The sequence below is a fragment of the Macaca mulatta genome, chromosome 6 (genome assembly GCF_049350105.2).
Source record: "Macaca mulatta isolate MMU2019108-1 chromosome 6, T2T-MMU8v2.0, whole genome shotgun sequence".
Classification (NCBI taxonomy): Eukaryota; Metazoa; Chordata; class Mammalia; order Primates; family Cercopithecidae; genus Macaca; species Macaca mulatta.
The window spans coordinates 75,214,061-75,231,993 of record NC_133411.1 but is presented as its reverse complement, the minus strand read 5'-3'; the positions used below and the strand labels follow the sequence as shown (position 1 = coordinate 75,231,993).

The window sequence follows — 17,933 nt, the reverse complement described above, 5'->3', positions numbered from 1 at the left end:
AGGACCACTTACTTGTTTAGTCACTCACTATTACTCTTTTAACTTTTTTATTCTTTTTTTTATTTTCTTATCTACTTTGCACTGGCTCAAAAGGTAATTCACTCACTATTACTGCTCTGTCATGGCTTTGGGCTGCAAGGCTCTGTCCAAGGCTCGCTAATCTCATTAACTCTTCCCTACATGAGTGATCTCATTTATGTTCATGGATGACTCCTAAGTCACTTCCACCTCCACCAGAAACTCTCCCTCTGAGTGCCAGAATATACCAGACCTTATATACAGCTGCCAGTTTGATGGATCTTCTTGAATGTTTCAAAGGAACTTTAGTCTCGATACATTCAAAATTATGAGTCAGATAATAAAATTAATAAAACAGCTATCATTTATTCAGCACTTACTATGTGATATTGTCCCAACCGTTTTACATAAAAATCTCATTTAATCTTTTACAAACAGGGAAACTGAGGCACACAGAAATTTCCCCCAAACCCCAGCTGGTAGAAAGCAGTGTTTTCAAATCTAGGCAACCTAACTCCAGAGCCTGGGTTCTTATCCCCTAGGCTACACAGCCTGCTCCTGCTTTCCTAATCCCTAATCTGATGCATCCTGGTTCCTCTTTTGGTGTTCACAATTGAGGAGAACGGCACCAGCATCCAGGGCCTCTCACCTGTGCCAAGGCAGCAGCCTCTGAACTGGCTTCCACGTGGTCACCCCTCCCTCCTCCTCCCACCCCACTGCTTTCTGCACTGCAGTCAGTGTGATTTTTTTCAAGTCATAACTCTGATTGGGTTATCTCCCTGTCCACTCCTCCCACCCTCATATACCCATACATCTCCTCCAAAGTTCAGTCCCATTGCTCTTAAAAAACAAAAACAAAAAACCTGACAAACATGAACAACAGGGACCTAAGTATCCAGTTTTTACTCAAGTGCTCTAGTTTCTGCTGTCTCCCTGGCTTAGTCCTCTGACGTAGCCTGTGTCTGGAATGTTCCTTTGCCCCTTCACACCCTAGTAATTTGTTATGTTTAGCTCAAGTGCCATTTCCTTGGGAAATCTTTTGGGACTGGACAGATTATGGGAAATATCTTTACGTTATGGTAGCACATGGTTTTTTTTCTTCATAGATCTCATTCATATTTATCATTTCTATTTTTTGCATGTGATTTTTTATTAAGTTTCATTTCTTTTTGAAAGAAGGGGCTAAAATTGTATGCTTAGTGCCTGGCACAGTGCCTTGCACACAGAAGCACAATAAACATTTGTTGAATAAATAAACGAACACAGCCAAAGTCTCCAGATGCTAAACAGAAAAACCATCATATTTCATCAAGAAATATACTTACACTCACTGATTCATCTGTTTCTGGAGTTTCTGCTGTCCCACTGTCGTAGTTTCCCAATTGAGCCATTTCTAAGTTAAAAAAAAAAAAAAAAAAGGTAAGCTTAATAAAAATATTGCAATTGGATAAGAATACTAAGCTGAAACAAAAGAAAAATAGTTTCTCCAATACTAAAAAAATTGCTCTAGATTCCAATGTGCCTATGGGAAAATCTTAAATCTAAAAAAAGGCAGCAACTGGTATTTTGAAATTGTTCACTACACGCCCCTCCCCAGAACCCCGTTTCTTGCAAACACCTAGACATAGGAACTTTAGAGGCTGGGCATAGGAACTCATTGGCTGATGCAATCACCATAGCTTGGAAAGGCTTTGGTGGGTCAACAACTCTGCTTAGAATCAGGTATCCGAGAGAGGCAAGTCTTTCCAGGCTCTGGCAGGCATCAAAGCAGCACTGACTACAGCTAGGGAACGATTCTTAAGTTGTGGTGCATATCTCTTGTTCCATTCCTTCATATCCACTGAGAAATACCCTGCCAAAGACACTAAGAGTTTGAAATTTGTCAGAGAGGAAGTAATAATGGTGGTTAAGAGGGATTTGGATATTAAAAGACTTAGGTTACCACTACTATCTGCATTTACTGACTGACCTTTTAACTTCAAGCTCTTCTGCTGTAAAACGTAAACAATATTACTTACTTCTTAGAGCTTTTTGTGAGTACTGTATGTGATAATGCATGTAAAGCTCTTAGCATACTAACAAAAATTAAATGCTTACTAAATGTTGACTGTTATTTATTATTAATTATATTGTGTAATCAGCCTTGGATTGGGTATCACATGCTTGACACCAGCTTTAAGTACTACCCTGATGATTTAGTTAAGAGACAAAAGTGTCTAAATTGATCAATTCGCATTGGAATACATCCTTGAATTTATAGAAGTAGATGAGAAAATCAAATTCTTTTACTGTTCATTTTTTTAAACTTTTAAAAAATCATTTTTTATTTAAAAAACATGAAATAATTTTCTCTAAAACTATGATAGGTCTTAGCTCAGTGACAGGATCAGAGATAATATTTTCTTCTTTTACTTGTACTTTCCAATTTTTCAAAATTGAACATGCACAATAAAAGTCAGTTTTTAGTTACATATTTTTGTGTGCATCTAAATATATTTAAAGTTTTCAATTTAAATAAACTTAATTTTATTTAAAATTAAATAATTAAAAATTTCTTAGGTTCTTATTTTCTGTATTTACGTTCTCATAAATATGATCATCCCTTCTGGGCAGATATTATGCATAAGAGATATGAAGCAAAACAACATTGGAGTATTACCTTTAGATAAAAATTTATAAATTCTAGATTCTGGAATAAGTGGACATTGACAACAACCGTCTCAGTTTACCTATAGGGGAAATTCCAGAATAAAAATGAGTTCAGCGCAAACTATGTATTTTCTTGGTCTCATTCAAATGATGTCAATGTCCAATATGACTAGCACCTTAGATTTGTGGACTTGGAGGTGAACTAAAATGCATCTAGTTGGAAGGGCTCTCAAGGAAAGGGACAAGTATTAATAGTGTTTAAATAAAACAGCAACAGCAGCTAACATCTATTAAACACTTACTATGTTAAGCAATTACAAATATAAACATATAATCCTCAAAACAATCCTATAAGTAGATGCTATTATTATCTCTTTTTTTTTTTTTTGAGACGGAGTCAGCGTGGCTGGAGTGCAGTGGTGCGATCTCGGCTCACTGCAAGCTCCGCCTCCCGGGTTCACGCCATTCTTCTGCCTCAGCCTCCCGAGTAGCTGGGACTACAGGCGCCCAACACCACGCCCGGCTAATTTTTTGTATTTTTAGTAGAGACTGGGTTTCACCAGATTAGCCAGGATGGTGTTGATCTCCTGACCTCGTGATCCGCCCGCCTCGGCTTCCCAAAGTGCTGGGATTAGAGGCGTGAGCCACCGCGCCCGGCCTATTATCTCATTTTTATGGAAGTAACTGAGGCACAAAGAGGTGCATCACTTTGGATAGTCAAGGTTCACACAGTGTGCAGTGCTGGCTTAGGGTGCCGACCTGGCAGCCCAGCTCCAGAACTCCCAATTCCTAACCTTCAAAGGACAGGTCTAAGGTATGTTAATTTAGACGCTGACAGGAAAGGGAAACAAATGTAGAACAATCAGGGTTTGAAATCATTTATTTTTTATTTCTTGAGAGGGAGTCTTGTTCTGTCACTCAGACTATAGTGCAATGGCGCCATCTCGGCTCATTGCAACCTCCGCCTCCTGGGTTCATGCGATTCTCCTGCCTCAGCCTCCCGAGTAGCTGGGACTATAGGCGCCCGCCACCACGCCCAGCTAATTTTTGTATTTTTATTAGAGACGGGTTTCACCATGTTGGCCAGGCTACTCCCAAACTCCTGACCTCAGTTGATCCACTCACCGTGGTGCAATTGTTTATTAAATTACCTGGAGAAGTCATATTTCAAATGTTAACAAATAGATTAAAAACTAGCCTCAGGGCCAGGTACCCTGGCTCATGCCTGTAATCCCAGCACTTTGGGAGGCCGAGGCAGGCAGATCACCTGAGGTTAGGAGTTCGAGACCAGCCTGGCCAACATGGTAAAACCTTGTCTCTACTAAAAATACAAAAATTAGCTGGGCATGGTGACACACGTCTGTAGTCCCAGATACTCGGGAGGCTGAGGCAGGAGAATCACTTGAACTGAGGAGGCAGAGGTTGCAGTGAGCCGAGCTCATACCACTGCACTCCAGCCTGGGCAACGAAGCAAGACTTCGTCTCCAAAAAACCCCGCCCCCCCCCCCAAAAAAAAACCACCCAAAAAAACCAAACAAAAACTAGCCTCAGATCTTAAATTAAGTGTCAAGAGTTAAAAACACAACTCCCAGTGATTAAACTCCAAACTTGTTAAAGATCACTATTCATGTTTTCTTTAGAGCCTCTAGAAAGCTTGTTTCTACAAGGGCCTCAGATTATTCACCTACCAAAGTTCAGCCTACAGTGACTGCCAGGTAAGAAAACTAAAGAACTCACTTGGTCCACAATTCAAGAGCTGACGCAATCTTAACTATACCAGCATGAAGAGTCACTATAATCTACTTTGACAGTCTCCCCAACTCCAACTATTTTCATAAAAAAAAAATTAAAAGATGGTTCTGTTTTAAATAGAATTTCTGCTAAATAACTATTATCTGAGAAATACATATTATTTGTAAGCAGTGGGTAGTAATGGAATGGAACCAAGAGTCAGCTTTTGAAGCAGGAAGCTAAGGCATCATTTTGTAATGCCTGAAGTGATTTTTAAAACTCATCTAAATACCATTAAACATCTGCCCTTTTTATTTCATTGATTTAAACCATTTCTGAAGACTCATGATTCAAAAAGGTAAAGATGGTAATTTAAAAGCCATGGGGAAAAATCTCTCCCCAGGGAACTTTTCAGAAAAGCAGCCACCAGTCTCTGATAAGTGATGAATCTGTTGTGGAATTGCTTTCAGTACAGTATAAATTTATCTGGCATTATCTCACAGTAATGCATGCATCATTTCACTGGAAGCAAAGATACGATGGCCATAGGAGCAAACAAAGCAGGGAAACAGGAGAGCAGGGCAGAGAGCAGCAGGTTCCCTGGCTTCAGATGGGAAAATCTCTGTGCCAACATTTACCATTACAAACAATTTAACAAGATAAACACTGTTTGCAAATTCAATTTAATGAACCGGGAAGACAATTTTGAATGAAGGAGTCAATGATAGTTTTTGTCTTTTGGGGGAGGGGAGTGTATAACTAAATGTTATAAATAACAATCCTAAAGAATCATGAACAGGAACAGGTTGTCAGGGGAGTGGTTTACCAATTTCAGATTTTTAAAAGTTCACTTGCAGGATGCTTCCTATTTTCTGTATTTAATTTAATAATATTATTTTAAAATGTGAATCAACTTCCTTTTTTTTTTTTTTTTTTTTTTTTTGAGACAGTCTTACTCTGTCGCCCAGGCTGGAGTGCAGTGACGCGATCTAGGTTAACTGCAACCTCCGCCTCCTGGGTTTAAGCGATTCTTCTGCCTTAGCCGCCCGAGTAGCTAGGACTAGAGGCACACACCACTATGCCCAGCTAATTTTTGCATTTTTAGTAGAGACAAGGTTTCACCATATTGGCCTGGCTGGTCTGGAACTCCTGACCTCGTGATCCACCCACCTCAGCCTCCCAAAGAGCTGGGATTACAGGCGTGAGCCACTGCGCCCAGCCCATAAATCCTTTTATAAGCTTAAAAAAACATTTTTATTGGTTCTCCTGTATATTACTATGTTTTATACTTTAAGTAAACAAGAATATACCCTATGAATACTGTACTCAATTTAAAGTAATCTACCATCAACCGCATTTTTATGTCAACTGCAAATTTAAATGTCAGTTTAATTAATGATAATGTCTTTAGCAACATTTTAAAAATTAGAAGCACTCTCAAAAAGAGCCCAACTGAGCTCTGCAGGAGAAAAACTACTCAGTGAAGACTGAAATCAAAACCCTCTGGGACACTCTGGCATTCTCAGGCTGACAGGCTTCTAAGGATGTCAAGGCCTTGACCCACACTCTAGGTAGACACAAAATGGGTCATGCTCAGTCGCATCTCAGGACCCAATTTATGGCTATTTCCTTCAAATAGCAACCAGTCCCCAGATATGGACTTTTCAATAGATAGAACCAAAACATGAGGAAAAAATAAAGATTTGCCACTTAAGATTTCCTCTATGAGGCGACGGTGCATAAACAAAGTCAAAGGTAGGAACAACCCAGGGACTCACCTTCCAAGGGATCCTTATTGAGTCCCAGTTGGCTAATGATGTACCTGGGAATGTCAGTTTTAATACCCTGTCCTTCTTTGGCATGGCCTTCTGCTGCTTCCAATAGGTAGTAAAATTCTTCCGGATCAAATTCCTAGCAGAAGACAAACACAGATGGATACTTCTTTGAGCCAAAATTGTCTGAGGTTTTATTACATAAATCCCATTCACAATAAAACTGCTGGATATACATGGCTGTAAGTTACTTATGCAGAAAGGAGGCAAATGGATTTTAAAAGTATGTAATTCTCACTTCATATTTGAAGCCTATTCATATTCTAAGTCAACACATTTATGCACATGGTAACCCAAAGATAATGATCATTTCCAATTTGCTTGTAATGTAAATACGAAGGTACTACGCTCCACTTAAGATCTCGCTCATCGGAAATGAACAGGTCTGATTTTTAATTGTGCCTTTCTGGCAAAGTTGTAAAATCTGGGAATTTCCATCCAGAAGATTTGAGATTCAATTTCTCTCTCCACTCAACCAGCAACAAAAGGAATGTTAGAATGCACTTACTCAAAAATGCTGCAGGAAACTCTCTTAATATAGAAGTATCCAAAAACATTAGAAAGAAAAACTTCAAAGTTACCATTTTTTTATTAGTTAACTATAAAATTAAGTTACCACTATTCACATAAAGACCAAGAAAGAAAAATGGGAAATTAAAGCCTCTGTCTCTTATAAAACTTTGAGAATATATTTTCCTATCTATTTAATTTGTTGTGTATATGTGGCTGCCTGTTGCTTCTAGTGTGTAATAAATATCTTCAGGATCACCACACTCTAGATGGATGCTGTGATACTATCAAATGTATGTTTCGTCTTCATCCCTGTTTTCTGAAATACCACTCCTGAAACCCTTGGAATCTCCAAAGTAATAAGTGGCTTTCTGTATTCTAGTGAGTTGACGGGTGGCTGGGCACTTCTGGGCAGCCTCTGGAAGAGGGCTGGTTGTCAGGGGAGCCTATCATATGATGAGAGGGTTGGGAGTTGCAGCTCCATCCTCACCTCCACTTCAGAGAAGAGCTGAAGGTTAAGTGGATCATGAATGGCCAATGATGTCATCAAACATGCCTATGTAATGAAGCTTCCATAAAAACCCAAAAGGACCGCATTTGGGGAGCTTCCGGATAGCTGAACGTGTGGAGTTTTCTGGAAGGCAGTGCAGCCAGGGAGCTTTGCACTCCTTTCCTCATGCTTTACCCTATGCATCTCATCATCTGTAGAGTTTTTAATGTATTTCATAATAAATTGGTCAACTTCAGTGTTTCCCTGAGTCCTGTGAACCACTCTAGCAAACTAATGAAACTCAGAGAGGGGGTCATAGGAACCTCGGTTTACAGCAAGACAGTGAGGGGCACAGGCAAACCACCTGGAGCTCGCGACTGACACTGGAAGTAGGGGCACTCTTGTGGAATTGACCCCTCAACCGGTGGGATCTGATGCTATCTCTGGGTAGACAGTGTTGGAATGGAATTGGAGGACACCCAGCTGGCGTCTGCTGCAGAACTGCTTGCTTGCTTGTTGTGTGGGGCTCCCACATAACTGGTGTCAGAATCATGTTGTGAGAGCACAGCAGGAGAAACCAAGTTTGGTTTTTCCTCTGTGCCCAAAGGGATGCCATGGATTTATGTGTTGTAAACAATTATGCTTATTGCCTAAGCCCAGTTATTAATTTGTTATATTTCCTGGATTTTTTCTGGAGTTTCTAAAGGTCATTAAAAAAAAAAAAAAACAAAACTTGCTGTAAATGGAGTAAAGTTAAACCAATGTAAATACTCAGAGTCTTTTACATACACACCTACTACAATGACTGACAGAGCCTATAGGGATAAGATGATAGCTTGGGGGAAGCATCCCCTAATACTATGAAACTCCAGTTTCATCTAAGCTTTAAAGAGTACTTTGAAAGCAGCAATATTTCCAAGCTACTTCTAAGTTCACTTGTTTCTATCTTTGAGAAGCTATACTTTTTCTCTTCTGATTATGAGTGATTACTGTAAAAAGTTGATTTCCTCCTTTAAAGCAAGATCTGCTCTTAGCATATCTATTGTCCAGAAAAACAAGTTTTAATGCTAAATGAAACTTTCCCCTAAATTAAACAATTGTGGGAAGTACAAACATGTGGTCCGTAATTCAAAAGCTACAACAGGAGAGGCAGTAAAAAGTTAACTAACCCTTCTACCTGGATTTACCAGTCACCCAGTTCTCGCTGAAGTATCCAAGTTTTTTTCCTTTTAGCCTTCCAGAGACACTCAATGCCAAATGGTGTGTTTGATTCTATGATTCTAAGGGTCCTCACCATTGATAGAAAGCCCTTCCCTACACCTCCCAACTCCTTACCTTTCTCCTCAAGATTTTCCCTCTGTGTCTGACAAGGCACTAGTATATATTTTTGGTGCTGTGAATATTTCACTATTATAAATTATTATGGATGATAGTTAAAATAAGGGCAAGACCGAAGCACTGCAACCATATGCGTATTATGTAGGTATGTATGTGTGTATTTCTGAAAAGCTGTATTGTATGTGGTGTTATAATTACTTTAATAGCCAGTGGAACTTAAAAGTGAGTTTTGATGCTATATTAGTAGATCCTTAAAATAATTCTTATGTTCACAGCTTAATATTTGTTCACAGTTTTAACTGAAACCTCAAATCAAAATTCCATAAAACAAAAACTTCTCAACAGGAAAATGATCACTAGCCAAAAATATATAATTGTATTTATTTTTAATTTTATTTATTTTTACTTTTTGAGACAGAGTCTCGTTCTGTCGCTCATGCTGGAGTGCAGTGGCGTGATCTCAGCTCACTGCAACCTCCATCTCCTGGGTTCAAGTAATTCTCCTGCCTCAGCCTCCCAAGTAGCTGGGATTACAGGCATGCGCCACCACACCTGGCTAATTTTTGTATTTTTAGTAGAGACGGAGTGTCACCATGTTGGCCAGGCTGGTCCGGAACTCCTGACCTCAGGTGATCTGCCTGCCTCAGCCTCCCAAAGTGCTGGGATTACAGGCGTGAGCCACCACGCCCAGCCAAAAACATATAATTGTTAAAATGAACTAATCATCTCTAGAAGTCTCATTCTTTCAGGTCTGCATGAGGCTCTACTGTATTTTCCCAAATGGGATGGTTAGCATCTTATTTTCTAACTTGCCACATTTTAAAACAAAGAATAATTATAAATCACAGGTTACTATTTACCCCTGCATTTATCTCTATTCCTTCTCTGCATCTTGGCAACTCCAAAAAAGTGAGGTACAGCAAGAGTTTTAAATTAGCTGTGACATAAAGTAATTGTGCTGAGAAAAGGTCAAGCACATTATTTTATGATTCTACTTCAAGTTTGCCTAGAATATCGTATGACTATCACTTAGTAGAGCAAAAGTCTAGAAGTCTCTTTAAAATCAGAAAGGACAAGTCACATATCGACGTCATAAACATTCACAACTTGTAATTCCCTTTGACTTTTTCCATTTAGCTCTGGTGTTGGAAACCAAATGAAGCTGGAGCTTTCTGATGGTAACTGCTTTCCCAGTCAACAATAAATAATGTAGTCACATCGAGGGGCAACTTACCAGGCACTCTAATAACCGAGCAGGGCGGGCAATAACAATTAGAATCTTTCGAACTAGTTGTTTAATAAATGCCAGTTCTCCACTTTCTGAACGATCATGAGCCTAGGAAAAAGCAATAAAGAGAGTGATGATGCAGAGTTGTTTCATTAAATGGAAAAGAAAATCAGCAAAGCAGGCTAATTAGATCACTGCAAATGTTCAAAAATCAAGTGATTTAGAAAATGCTGTTAAAAGATTGATAAACAGACATTATCTGTATATAAATGGACACTATTAAACTCCTATATCTACAAAATCTTTCTATTAGCTAAATCTTAATTGCAAAACTCTGATATATTATCTGTGCTAAAAATCAAAGGGCGCTTAATGTGAACCATGAATGAAGGAGACATTAAAAGTTTATGACACATTAAGCACACGGTACAAGTAGAGTGGGAAGCTGATCAAGAACCCTGATTTTCCAGTTAAGAACATCTTAGACATAAGAAATGACTAATATAGTGAAGGACTGCTTTTATCCTGGACACTTAACACATTCTTGAAGTATATTTCACATATACAATATGATTCACCTATATATTAATTATATTATCACACATAAAAAGCGTACAATGCATTTTTCAAGTGTTAGCTGGATAAAGTATATACCAGTTGAGTATCCTTTATCCAAAATGCTTGGGACCACAAGTTTTTGGATTTTTTTCAAATTGTGGAATATTTGCATATACAAAATGAGATATCTTGAGGAGGGGATCTAAGTCTCAACACAAAAATTCACTTATGTTTCATGTACACCTAATACATATAACCTGAAGGTAAATTTATACAATATTTTTAAAGAATTTTGTGCACTCATCACATGAGGTCAAGTAAGATAATTTCCACTTGTGTTATCATGTTGGTGCTTAAAAAGTTTCATATTCTGGAGCATTTTGGAATTTGAATGCTCAACCTATACCTGGGTATATAAATGTGAATTCAGTTTCACACATTGAATAAATAATACCAAGGCACTTAACTTAGTAAAATTTAACTTAAAATCTTTAAAATTTTTATTTTATATATTGCCCAAGCACAATAAATATTCTGAGAGCAAAGCTGTTTGTTAATAGTCATTTAAATTTTCAATAATATTTTCTTGAAAAAAATCAGATAAATCTATATCAAGACAGGCACAAAACAAGTTTAGAGGTTTTAATGTTAACTTCTCTGTTACGTTCACTTTTAGACTTTCTTAATCTTGGTTTTTATGATTTACTTTCCTCTAAGGATTAAAAAATACCATTTCATTGTGATGCTGGTACAATATAATTTCACAGACACGGTAATAAACATTTACAGTCATTCTTGAAGGTGCTTTACCATGACAAGGACCAATCCCCTACCCACATGAAAAGAACTGGCAGAGATCAAATTTATAAAAAATGATCGGGGTTTCTCCACCGCAGCCCATGCGAAGGTTCCTACTATGGCTTCCAGCGGGGTCACGGTGAGCGCTGCTGGCTCGGCTAATGAAACTCCCGAAATACCCGACAACGTGGGAGATTGGCTTCGGGGCGTCTACCGCTTTGCCACAGATAGGAATGACTTCCGGAGGAACTTGATACTAAATTTGGGACTCTTTGCTGCGGGAGTTTGGCTGGCCAGGAACTTGAGTGACATTGACCTCATGGCACCTCAGCCAGGGGTGTAGCCAAGTAGACAAATGGAATCCTGTGCTGAACCCGAATCTTCCAAAAAACAGCCTACAATCTGTGACCACCACAAGATGTGCCCTGATGGCAGCTGAAGTTTGATTCAGATGGGCACTTTTCTTCCCTCTCCCTGCCTAGTTTCCTTTTGTTCCTTGAGTCCACGCAGAATTCCATTCTCTGGTCAGCAGACAGGCTTAAGCTAAAGTATGGCCTCTGTTCTATAAAGTTCTGTACATAGTTCCCAAGCTTCTGCAGGGGGTGATCTTTGCTCTTGTCCTGAGAAATAACACTGCTGTTTTAACAAACATTTGAAATAAATACCGCACACACACACACAAAAAAAAAAAAAAAAAAAAAAAAAAAATGATCGTACTCAGAAGTAATATGTCTGCTGAATTTAAACCATCAAACCCAAAGTCATTTTCCAAAACACAGGCACAAAAACCATATACCGGCAAAAGTAAAACAGTTAGCTTTTGACATTAAAATAAAAGGAAAAATGACCATCGGTGAATAATCGTAGAATAGAATGTGTTCAAAGAAAACCAACTAGTAACTATAACAACAGGTCCTAGTACCCAGGAAGGATGCTAGGACATATATAACGATGCACAAATATATGCATCTCAAATATTGAAACTGCCTTTACATTTTCTTCCCAATTTTTGCTTTGCAACAAAAATAGATTTTTGGAAGATCCAGTGAATGACAAAAAATATGGTTACATCTTCTTTATGGTTTATCCTCAACCAAACTAAACAGAAAACTTTAAAGATGAAGCAAAAAAAACCAAAAAACAAAAAACCAAAACACCTATCTTCTTAGTTAACACTTTGGGCAGGATACAGAGCTTTCTTCTTACTATAATAATTTTTGCTTTATAAATTCAGGAATATAAAGAAAATCTGAAAAGCCTAAATACATTTTGGGTTGTCTCTTCAAAGAGAAATGAGAATTTTTTATCTTAATAAACTTTAGAAAAGTCAGTTTAGATTAAATAAATTCAATTTCAAAAATCATAATCAGTTCATTCTAACTTCTTAGTTCTAAGAATTATCAGTCATAGCCAAGGATAAAACATATAATTTACATTAACTCAAACAGTATTTTATCTACTAACTTAAGTGGGGAGAAGGAGCCCTGTTAAAACAACACAAAATAAAGGCACAATTAGCCCGTGAAGAGAAATTGGTTCCTGGCTGTTACCACCAAGCTCCAAAGGGGAAACACTAACGGATACCCTGTGTCTGTATTTTAAGGGTTGGCCACTATAAAACATAACCATGACCCAGATTTGAGAGTAGGTTAGAGCTTCCTATGTATTTTATTGTCTTTGGCTAAACTTCTGTAAGTGCAAAAAAGAATGGAGACATAAAAGCATTCATCTGGAATTGTCTTAGGCCTCAGGGCTTTAAAAAGGCATTAAGCTGCTGAAACGTGGATTTTACTTGGGTTATGGAAAAGACAGACAATGAGAAAAATGGCTGGGAGATAGGCCTACAGAGCACAGAATGTCACAGTTGGGAACTGACAACTGCATCCTGGGGAAACCAAGGCAAGTTCCACAATTTGGCTCTATCTAAAAAGGGCAGGCCCCCCTGCAGTGGATTAGCTCCATGTTCTGGAAAAATACTGTAAATGTGATTAGGCAAATAGTTTAAATTTTTACAAAAGGACTGAAGGAAGCTCTTTATCTATAAAGCTAAACAAGAAACCATTCTTATTTATACCCAACAAGACCTTTATGCCACAAGTATACATGCTTCTCTGGCCAAAAAAGAAATTTCTTTAAAAATCAGCATTTTAAAAATAATGATAGGACCCATCACGTGATCTGTGAAACCCTAAAATTTTATTTTAATTGTCATGAAACAATCTGCTGCGTCTGTCACAGAAACAAAATTAAGTAGGGGATTTCAGTGTAAATAGCTTTGGATAGCAATCCTACCCTTTTCAGGGCATCCCTATAAAGGAATGAAAAACACAGGACTAAGCTGGTAACTATGGTAATATCCTGGGACAGAATTGCAGAATTAGGAGTATCTCACAGAGGCTGACTACAGAATTCCTGTGTCTGCCTCTTCTGTTCAAAAGTGCACTATTTAGCAAACATACTTTCAAAATATTCTCATAAATAGTAATATGCATAGTGTTTCCAGCATTTTCTGGACTCTGATTTGATTAAAGCAACAGCAGAATTAGATTACTTGATACATCCTAATAGGCTGAATATTTTGGTATGCAGTCGTATCTATTTTCTTCCTTCCCCACTTCCACGGTTTCTGAGGAACTGATAAACACCAGGCACTGAATTCAGCACCAGAGAGTTAGAGATGACTCCTGTTCCTCAAAGAGCCCCCTGTCTGTTGGTAAAGTGAGACTGCAGAAGTCAGTACAACTCATTACGGCTAAATGCATTAAGACGAAGGTCACAGCAACGGGCCATGTTATGGTTTATACCTATGGGCAGAATAGAGCCAATAAAGAGTTTTAGATAGATACTCTTGCAGCTGCATAAAAGTATGAATTTGAAGAGTTAAGACTGGAGGGAGGCAGATTGGTGAGGATGAGGATTTGAGCTGGATGAGGGTCTGAGCCAGGTAGTGATTATAGAACAGGAAAGAAGGGTTGTAGAAATATTTAGGAAGTAAACTATGAGGTCTAATGGGTTGCTTGACGAAGGGAGAGAGGGAGTCTAGTATTCTCAGAGTTCCAGCAGTTGACTGGGTAGATGGCAGTGCCAATGACAGATGAAAAGAATGTGGGAGAAGCATGTGTGATTGAGGAAATGCTGTCTAGTTTTCCATAGGTTGGGACTGCTGCTTCAGTGGGCTGTCCAGGTAGAAAGAGATTCAGCAGGCAGGTGGATCCATGATTCTGAAATGTGAAAGATGACTACTGGTCTGAGATAAGGATTTGAAGCCATTAGAGTCTATAGGTCTTTAATCCAAGACAGCCAACAAGATGACTAGGAGAGAAGGAGGAGTAGACTAAGGATGTGATTGTGGGAAAACTTATAGAAAACAGGTGTTGGAAGAGAAACCCCTGGAAGAGGCAGAGAAGAAACGGTCAGAGGTGTCCCAAAAATAATAAATTAAAAGGAAGACAGAGAAAAGGAGGGTTTTAACACTGCTGAATGCAGTAATATTCCAGTAAAATGTCCAGTGGATATGACAATAAGGAGGATGTCAGTGAGTTGAGGGGTATCAGAAGCCATTCACTCAAAAAATATTAAAGTCCTTCTATGTGTTACACACCATCCTAGGTGAACAAAGCAAATAATATCCCTGCCCACAGAGACTTTATATTCTAGTGTAGAGCAGTCAAAGGGCAGCCTGTGGACTGGGACCAGTCCCTGACTGTTACCTGTGCGTGATGAGATATCTAAGTACAATTTTAAGCGTAAGCATGTGGCAACTCTTACAGCAATTTTATATTGTAATGTAACTCATTTAGCAATTTTACATTGCCAGGAAACTCAAGTATATGATCATTTTCCTGTAAAATTCATTTTCCTTTAAGTTTACGGGAGAGAACAGGTCCAAGCCAAGTAAGAAATTAACAGAAAAACCCCAAAAACAATGTGTTCACCCCTAAGGATAGTCTGAAAGGGACTGCTTCAGTGGACTGCAGTCAGTTGCAATGTGAGAAATTGGGAAAGAGTATAGAAGGCCTAGATGGCAAAGGGGAGAAAAGCAGCAGCTGCCAGCCAGAGAAGGATCTTATCTGGCCAGCTAAATTCTGCAGGGGCAAGGACAGTTAGAGTTCTCAAAAATTAGGATGCTAATATTTTCCTTCAGTTTTCTGCAATTATTTACATATTCATGTTTTAGAGAAAAGTGTCTATAATTATGTTTACACAGGCATAATTTGTGCCTTGTGAGATACAGAAACACAATATATACAAACACATAGGCTAAATAGGTTTCATTGTAGGCTGTGGCTGGTCAATTTCAGTCAGAAGAGCAATATTATACATGCATTCCATTCCCCCATACAGACTGTCTTCCTGTCCTGGGTGTTATCAGGTGCTAGGCATGCAAGTGTTAGGCCTAGACAGGACCTGTGTTTATCTGTCATTTTGGAAACTGGATATTTTGTTAGAAAAAGAACTGACACTAATGAAAATATAAGTTGCCATTTACTACCCAGCACCACGTGCAGGTTAATTAATAGAACACACAGCCTGGAAGAAGCCAGCAATTTTCCATTTAGCTTTTTCAGATATTAGAACTAGATAGCATCATCAAATAACACACATACGCTCAGGCAATTTATAACTTTATGGTTAAAGGGGGAAGAAATCACTGCTTCAAAATCCTTCACAATCCACTTATCCTAGAGTCATAGATTGTTGGGTACCAAGGTTCCTGTAAAGGTTATTACATTAATTTTCTATTACTATAAATGATGACCAGAATCAATTTATAGCAAGTAGCAATCAGGTGAGTTTCTTTTTTTTTCTTCCTTCTTCTTTGCTTCTCTGGAATGTGAACTCCATTTCATGGTTATAACTTGTAAGCAAAAAAAAAAAAAAAAGAATTTTTTTTCAGGGAAAAGCAAAATGAATCAGAAAACTATACGGTGCATTGTTCTTACCTCCTGTAGCAACTTATCTAATTTGTGCTGTAATTCAAGGAAGTATCGTGAGGTGATGAGGCCCTGGTGGGATTTATCCAAGCAATCTCGAGCCAGTTCAATAATCTGGTGGTGAGTGAAACTAAGCACTCCATCTGCTAGGGGTAGAACGTTGTCAGGAGAGTAGCTGGTGATAATTTCCTTTAGACGTTCTTCCATCTGAGCTGTAGCCTATATAGAGAAGACACACATACACAGATGTAATACGAGGAAACACACATGTAAACAATTCGACCATCACATTTTTTATAGCATTTGCAGAGACCTCCATAAGTCATTAAATGGGATTCTAGAAATCAAATTTAAAAGAAGCCTCGCTAATGATAAAATAATGGTACATACACGTCATCAGACATTTGTCCGAACCCACTGATTGTACAACACAAAGGGTGAATGAACCCTAATGCATGTTGGGGGTGTTCATACATAGCCTTTCCAGGTACATGGGAAATCTTTGTACCTTCTGCTCAATTTTGTTGTGAAGCTAAAACTGTTCTTAAAAAGTTGCTTAAAAAAAGCAGCAGCCTCAGCATGTGAAATAAAGATCTGAGGATACATAAGTGAAATCAATATTTCAGAATGATAATCTCCCTTTTCTGTGTTCTATCAAATGTAAAATGGTCCCTGTAAGCTTCTTCAAGTAACTCAAATTGTATCTGTGAATTGTTATGCTTTCATTTAAGATCTTGGGCTCTTTCAGATGGATTGTCCAAAATATCAAATATTTCTTTATGTTTTTGTACTTAAACATCAGGATGTTGCTAGAGTTCCATGACCTAAGCTAAAAATGTATCTTTTTTGGCTAGGTTTTAATGTGCCAGGAGCACACATCTTATATCATCTTCTTTTCCCAAAAAGCTACATCCTATGCAAAAGTCCAGGGGACTCTCTTGGTAAAATAAACCTAAAATTTCCTTTCCAACTTTCATTTCATTCTCTCTGGTCACCCACTGCCTAATCCATATTCCTTACTTACATTAATTATATATGCAGGGAGACTCCCTCTCCTTCCTCTCTCCTCCTCCCCTCTAATATCCTAACCTGCATTAACTAGGTAACAGTCAGTATCTGTTTCCCTGGTGAGCAAGTGACATGTGATAAATAGCTAAAACAGCTTTAATCAATGACATCAATGCTGGGTTAGTTGCAAATAATAAGTACTCTACTCTTGATTTATGAAACCAAAGATTTTCATTTGTTCTCCAGCTTAGGGCAACACAGGCTGTGGGGGCGGATCAGGAAAAACATGGAGAGTGGCCTTTTCTCAAATGTGCAGAAATGCTTTGGCGGGAAAGATGTGGAAACAAGGTGAGTTAATGGGACCATCTGAGAGCAGGTCCTTGCAGCCAAGGGCTTGGCAGCAACTCTTCACAGTTGCTCTCTCAATTCATGTTCTTTTACCAGTCTAACTGGAGAACACGACAACTGTGCCTTCTCTTCTAAATTAATAGGGTTAGAAATACAATGTCTAAAGAGATGGGAAATCACAGAAAAGTAATGTGGAAAAAAAAACCTCTCATGACACACCAATCTACAGGCTTCTAATGGAGAAAAACAGTCTCTACTTAACAATATGGTGTAGGACCAGAACATGGGTACAAAGTGCACAGTCTAGAGGCCTTTCAAAGTAGACCCTCCCTATGGCACCTCACCAGGCCTGCCCCATGTGTGGTGCACAAGTGGCAGGTTCACTTTAGAGCCAGCTCAGCATACAGAGAGCACAGTTAGTTCTCAGCAGTTGTTAGCTTAACATTTTTTTTTAAAGTTATTTTCTCTTTCTAAGAAGACTATGGAGCTGT

At 38.5% G+C, this 17,933-nt stretch overlaps 1 protein-coding gene and 1 pseudogene across 21 annotated transcripts in view; one reads left to right on the top strand and one right to left on the bottom strand.

The window, feature by feature from the left end:
• Positions 1–17,933, bottom strand: part of MAST4 (microtubule associated serine/threonine kinase family member 4) — a 578,446-nt gene that overhangs the window by 51,386 nt on the left and 509,127 nt on the right. For all 20 annotated transcript variants that reach the window (XM_078004799.1, XM_078004800.1, XM_015140160.3 and 17 more), the window contains 4 exons: positions 16,096–16,305; positions 9,803–9,904; positions 6,177–6,309; positions 1,344–1,411 (listed from right to left, as the gene is read on the bottom strand). In XM_078004799.1, coding sequence (XP_077860925.1) covers positions 1,344–1,411; positions 6,177–6,309; positions 9,803–9,904; positions 16,096–16,305 — 513 coding nt within the window. The remainder of the gene's footprint in view (positions 1–1,343; positions 1,412–6,176; positions 6,310–9,802; positions 9,905–16,095; positions 16,306–17,933) is intronic.
• LOC114678805 (mitochondrial import receptor subunit TOM6 homolog pseudogene) lies at positions 11,254–11,868 on the top strand (annotated as a pseudogene). The gene has a single exon (XR_003730347.2). The product of XR_003730347.2 is annotated as a mitochondrial import receptor subunit TOM6 homolog pseudogene (transcript).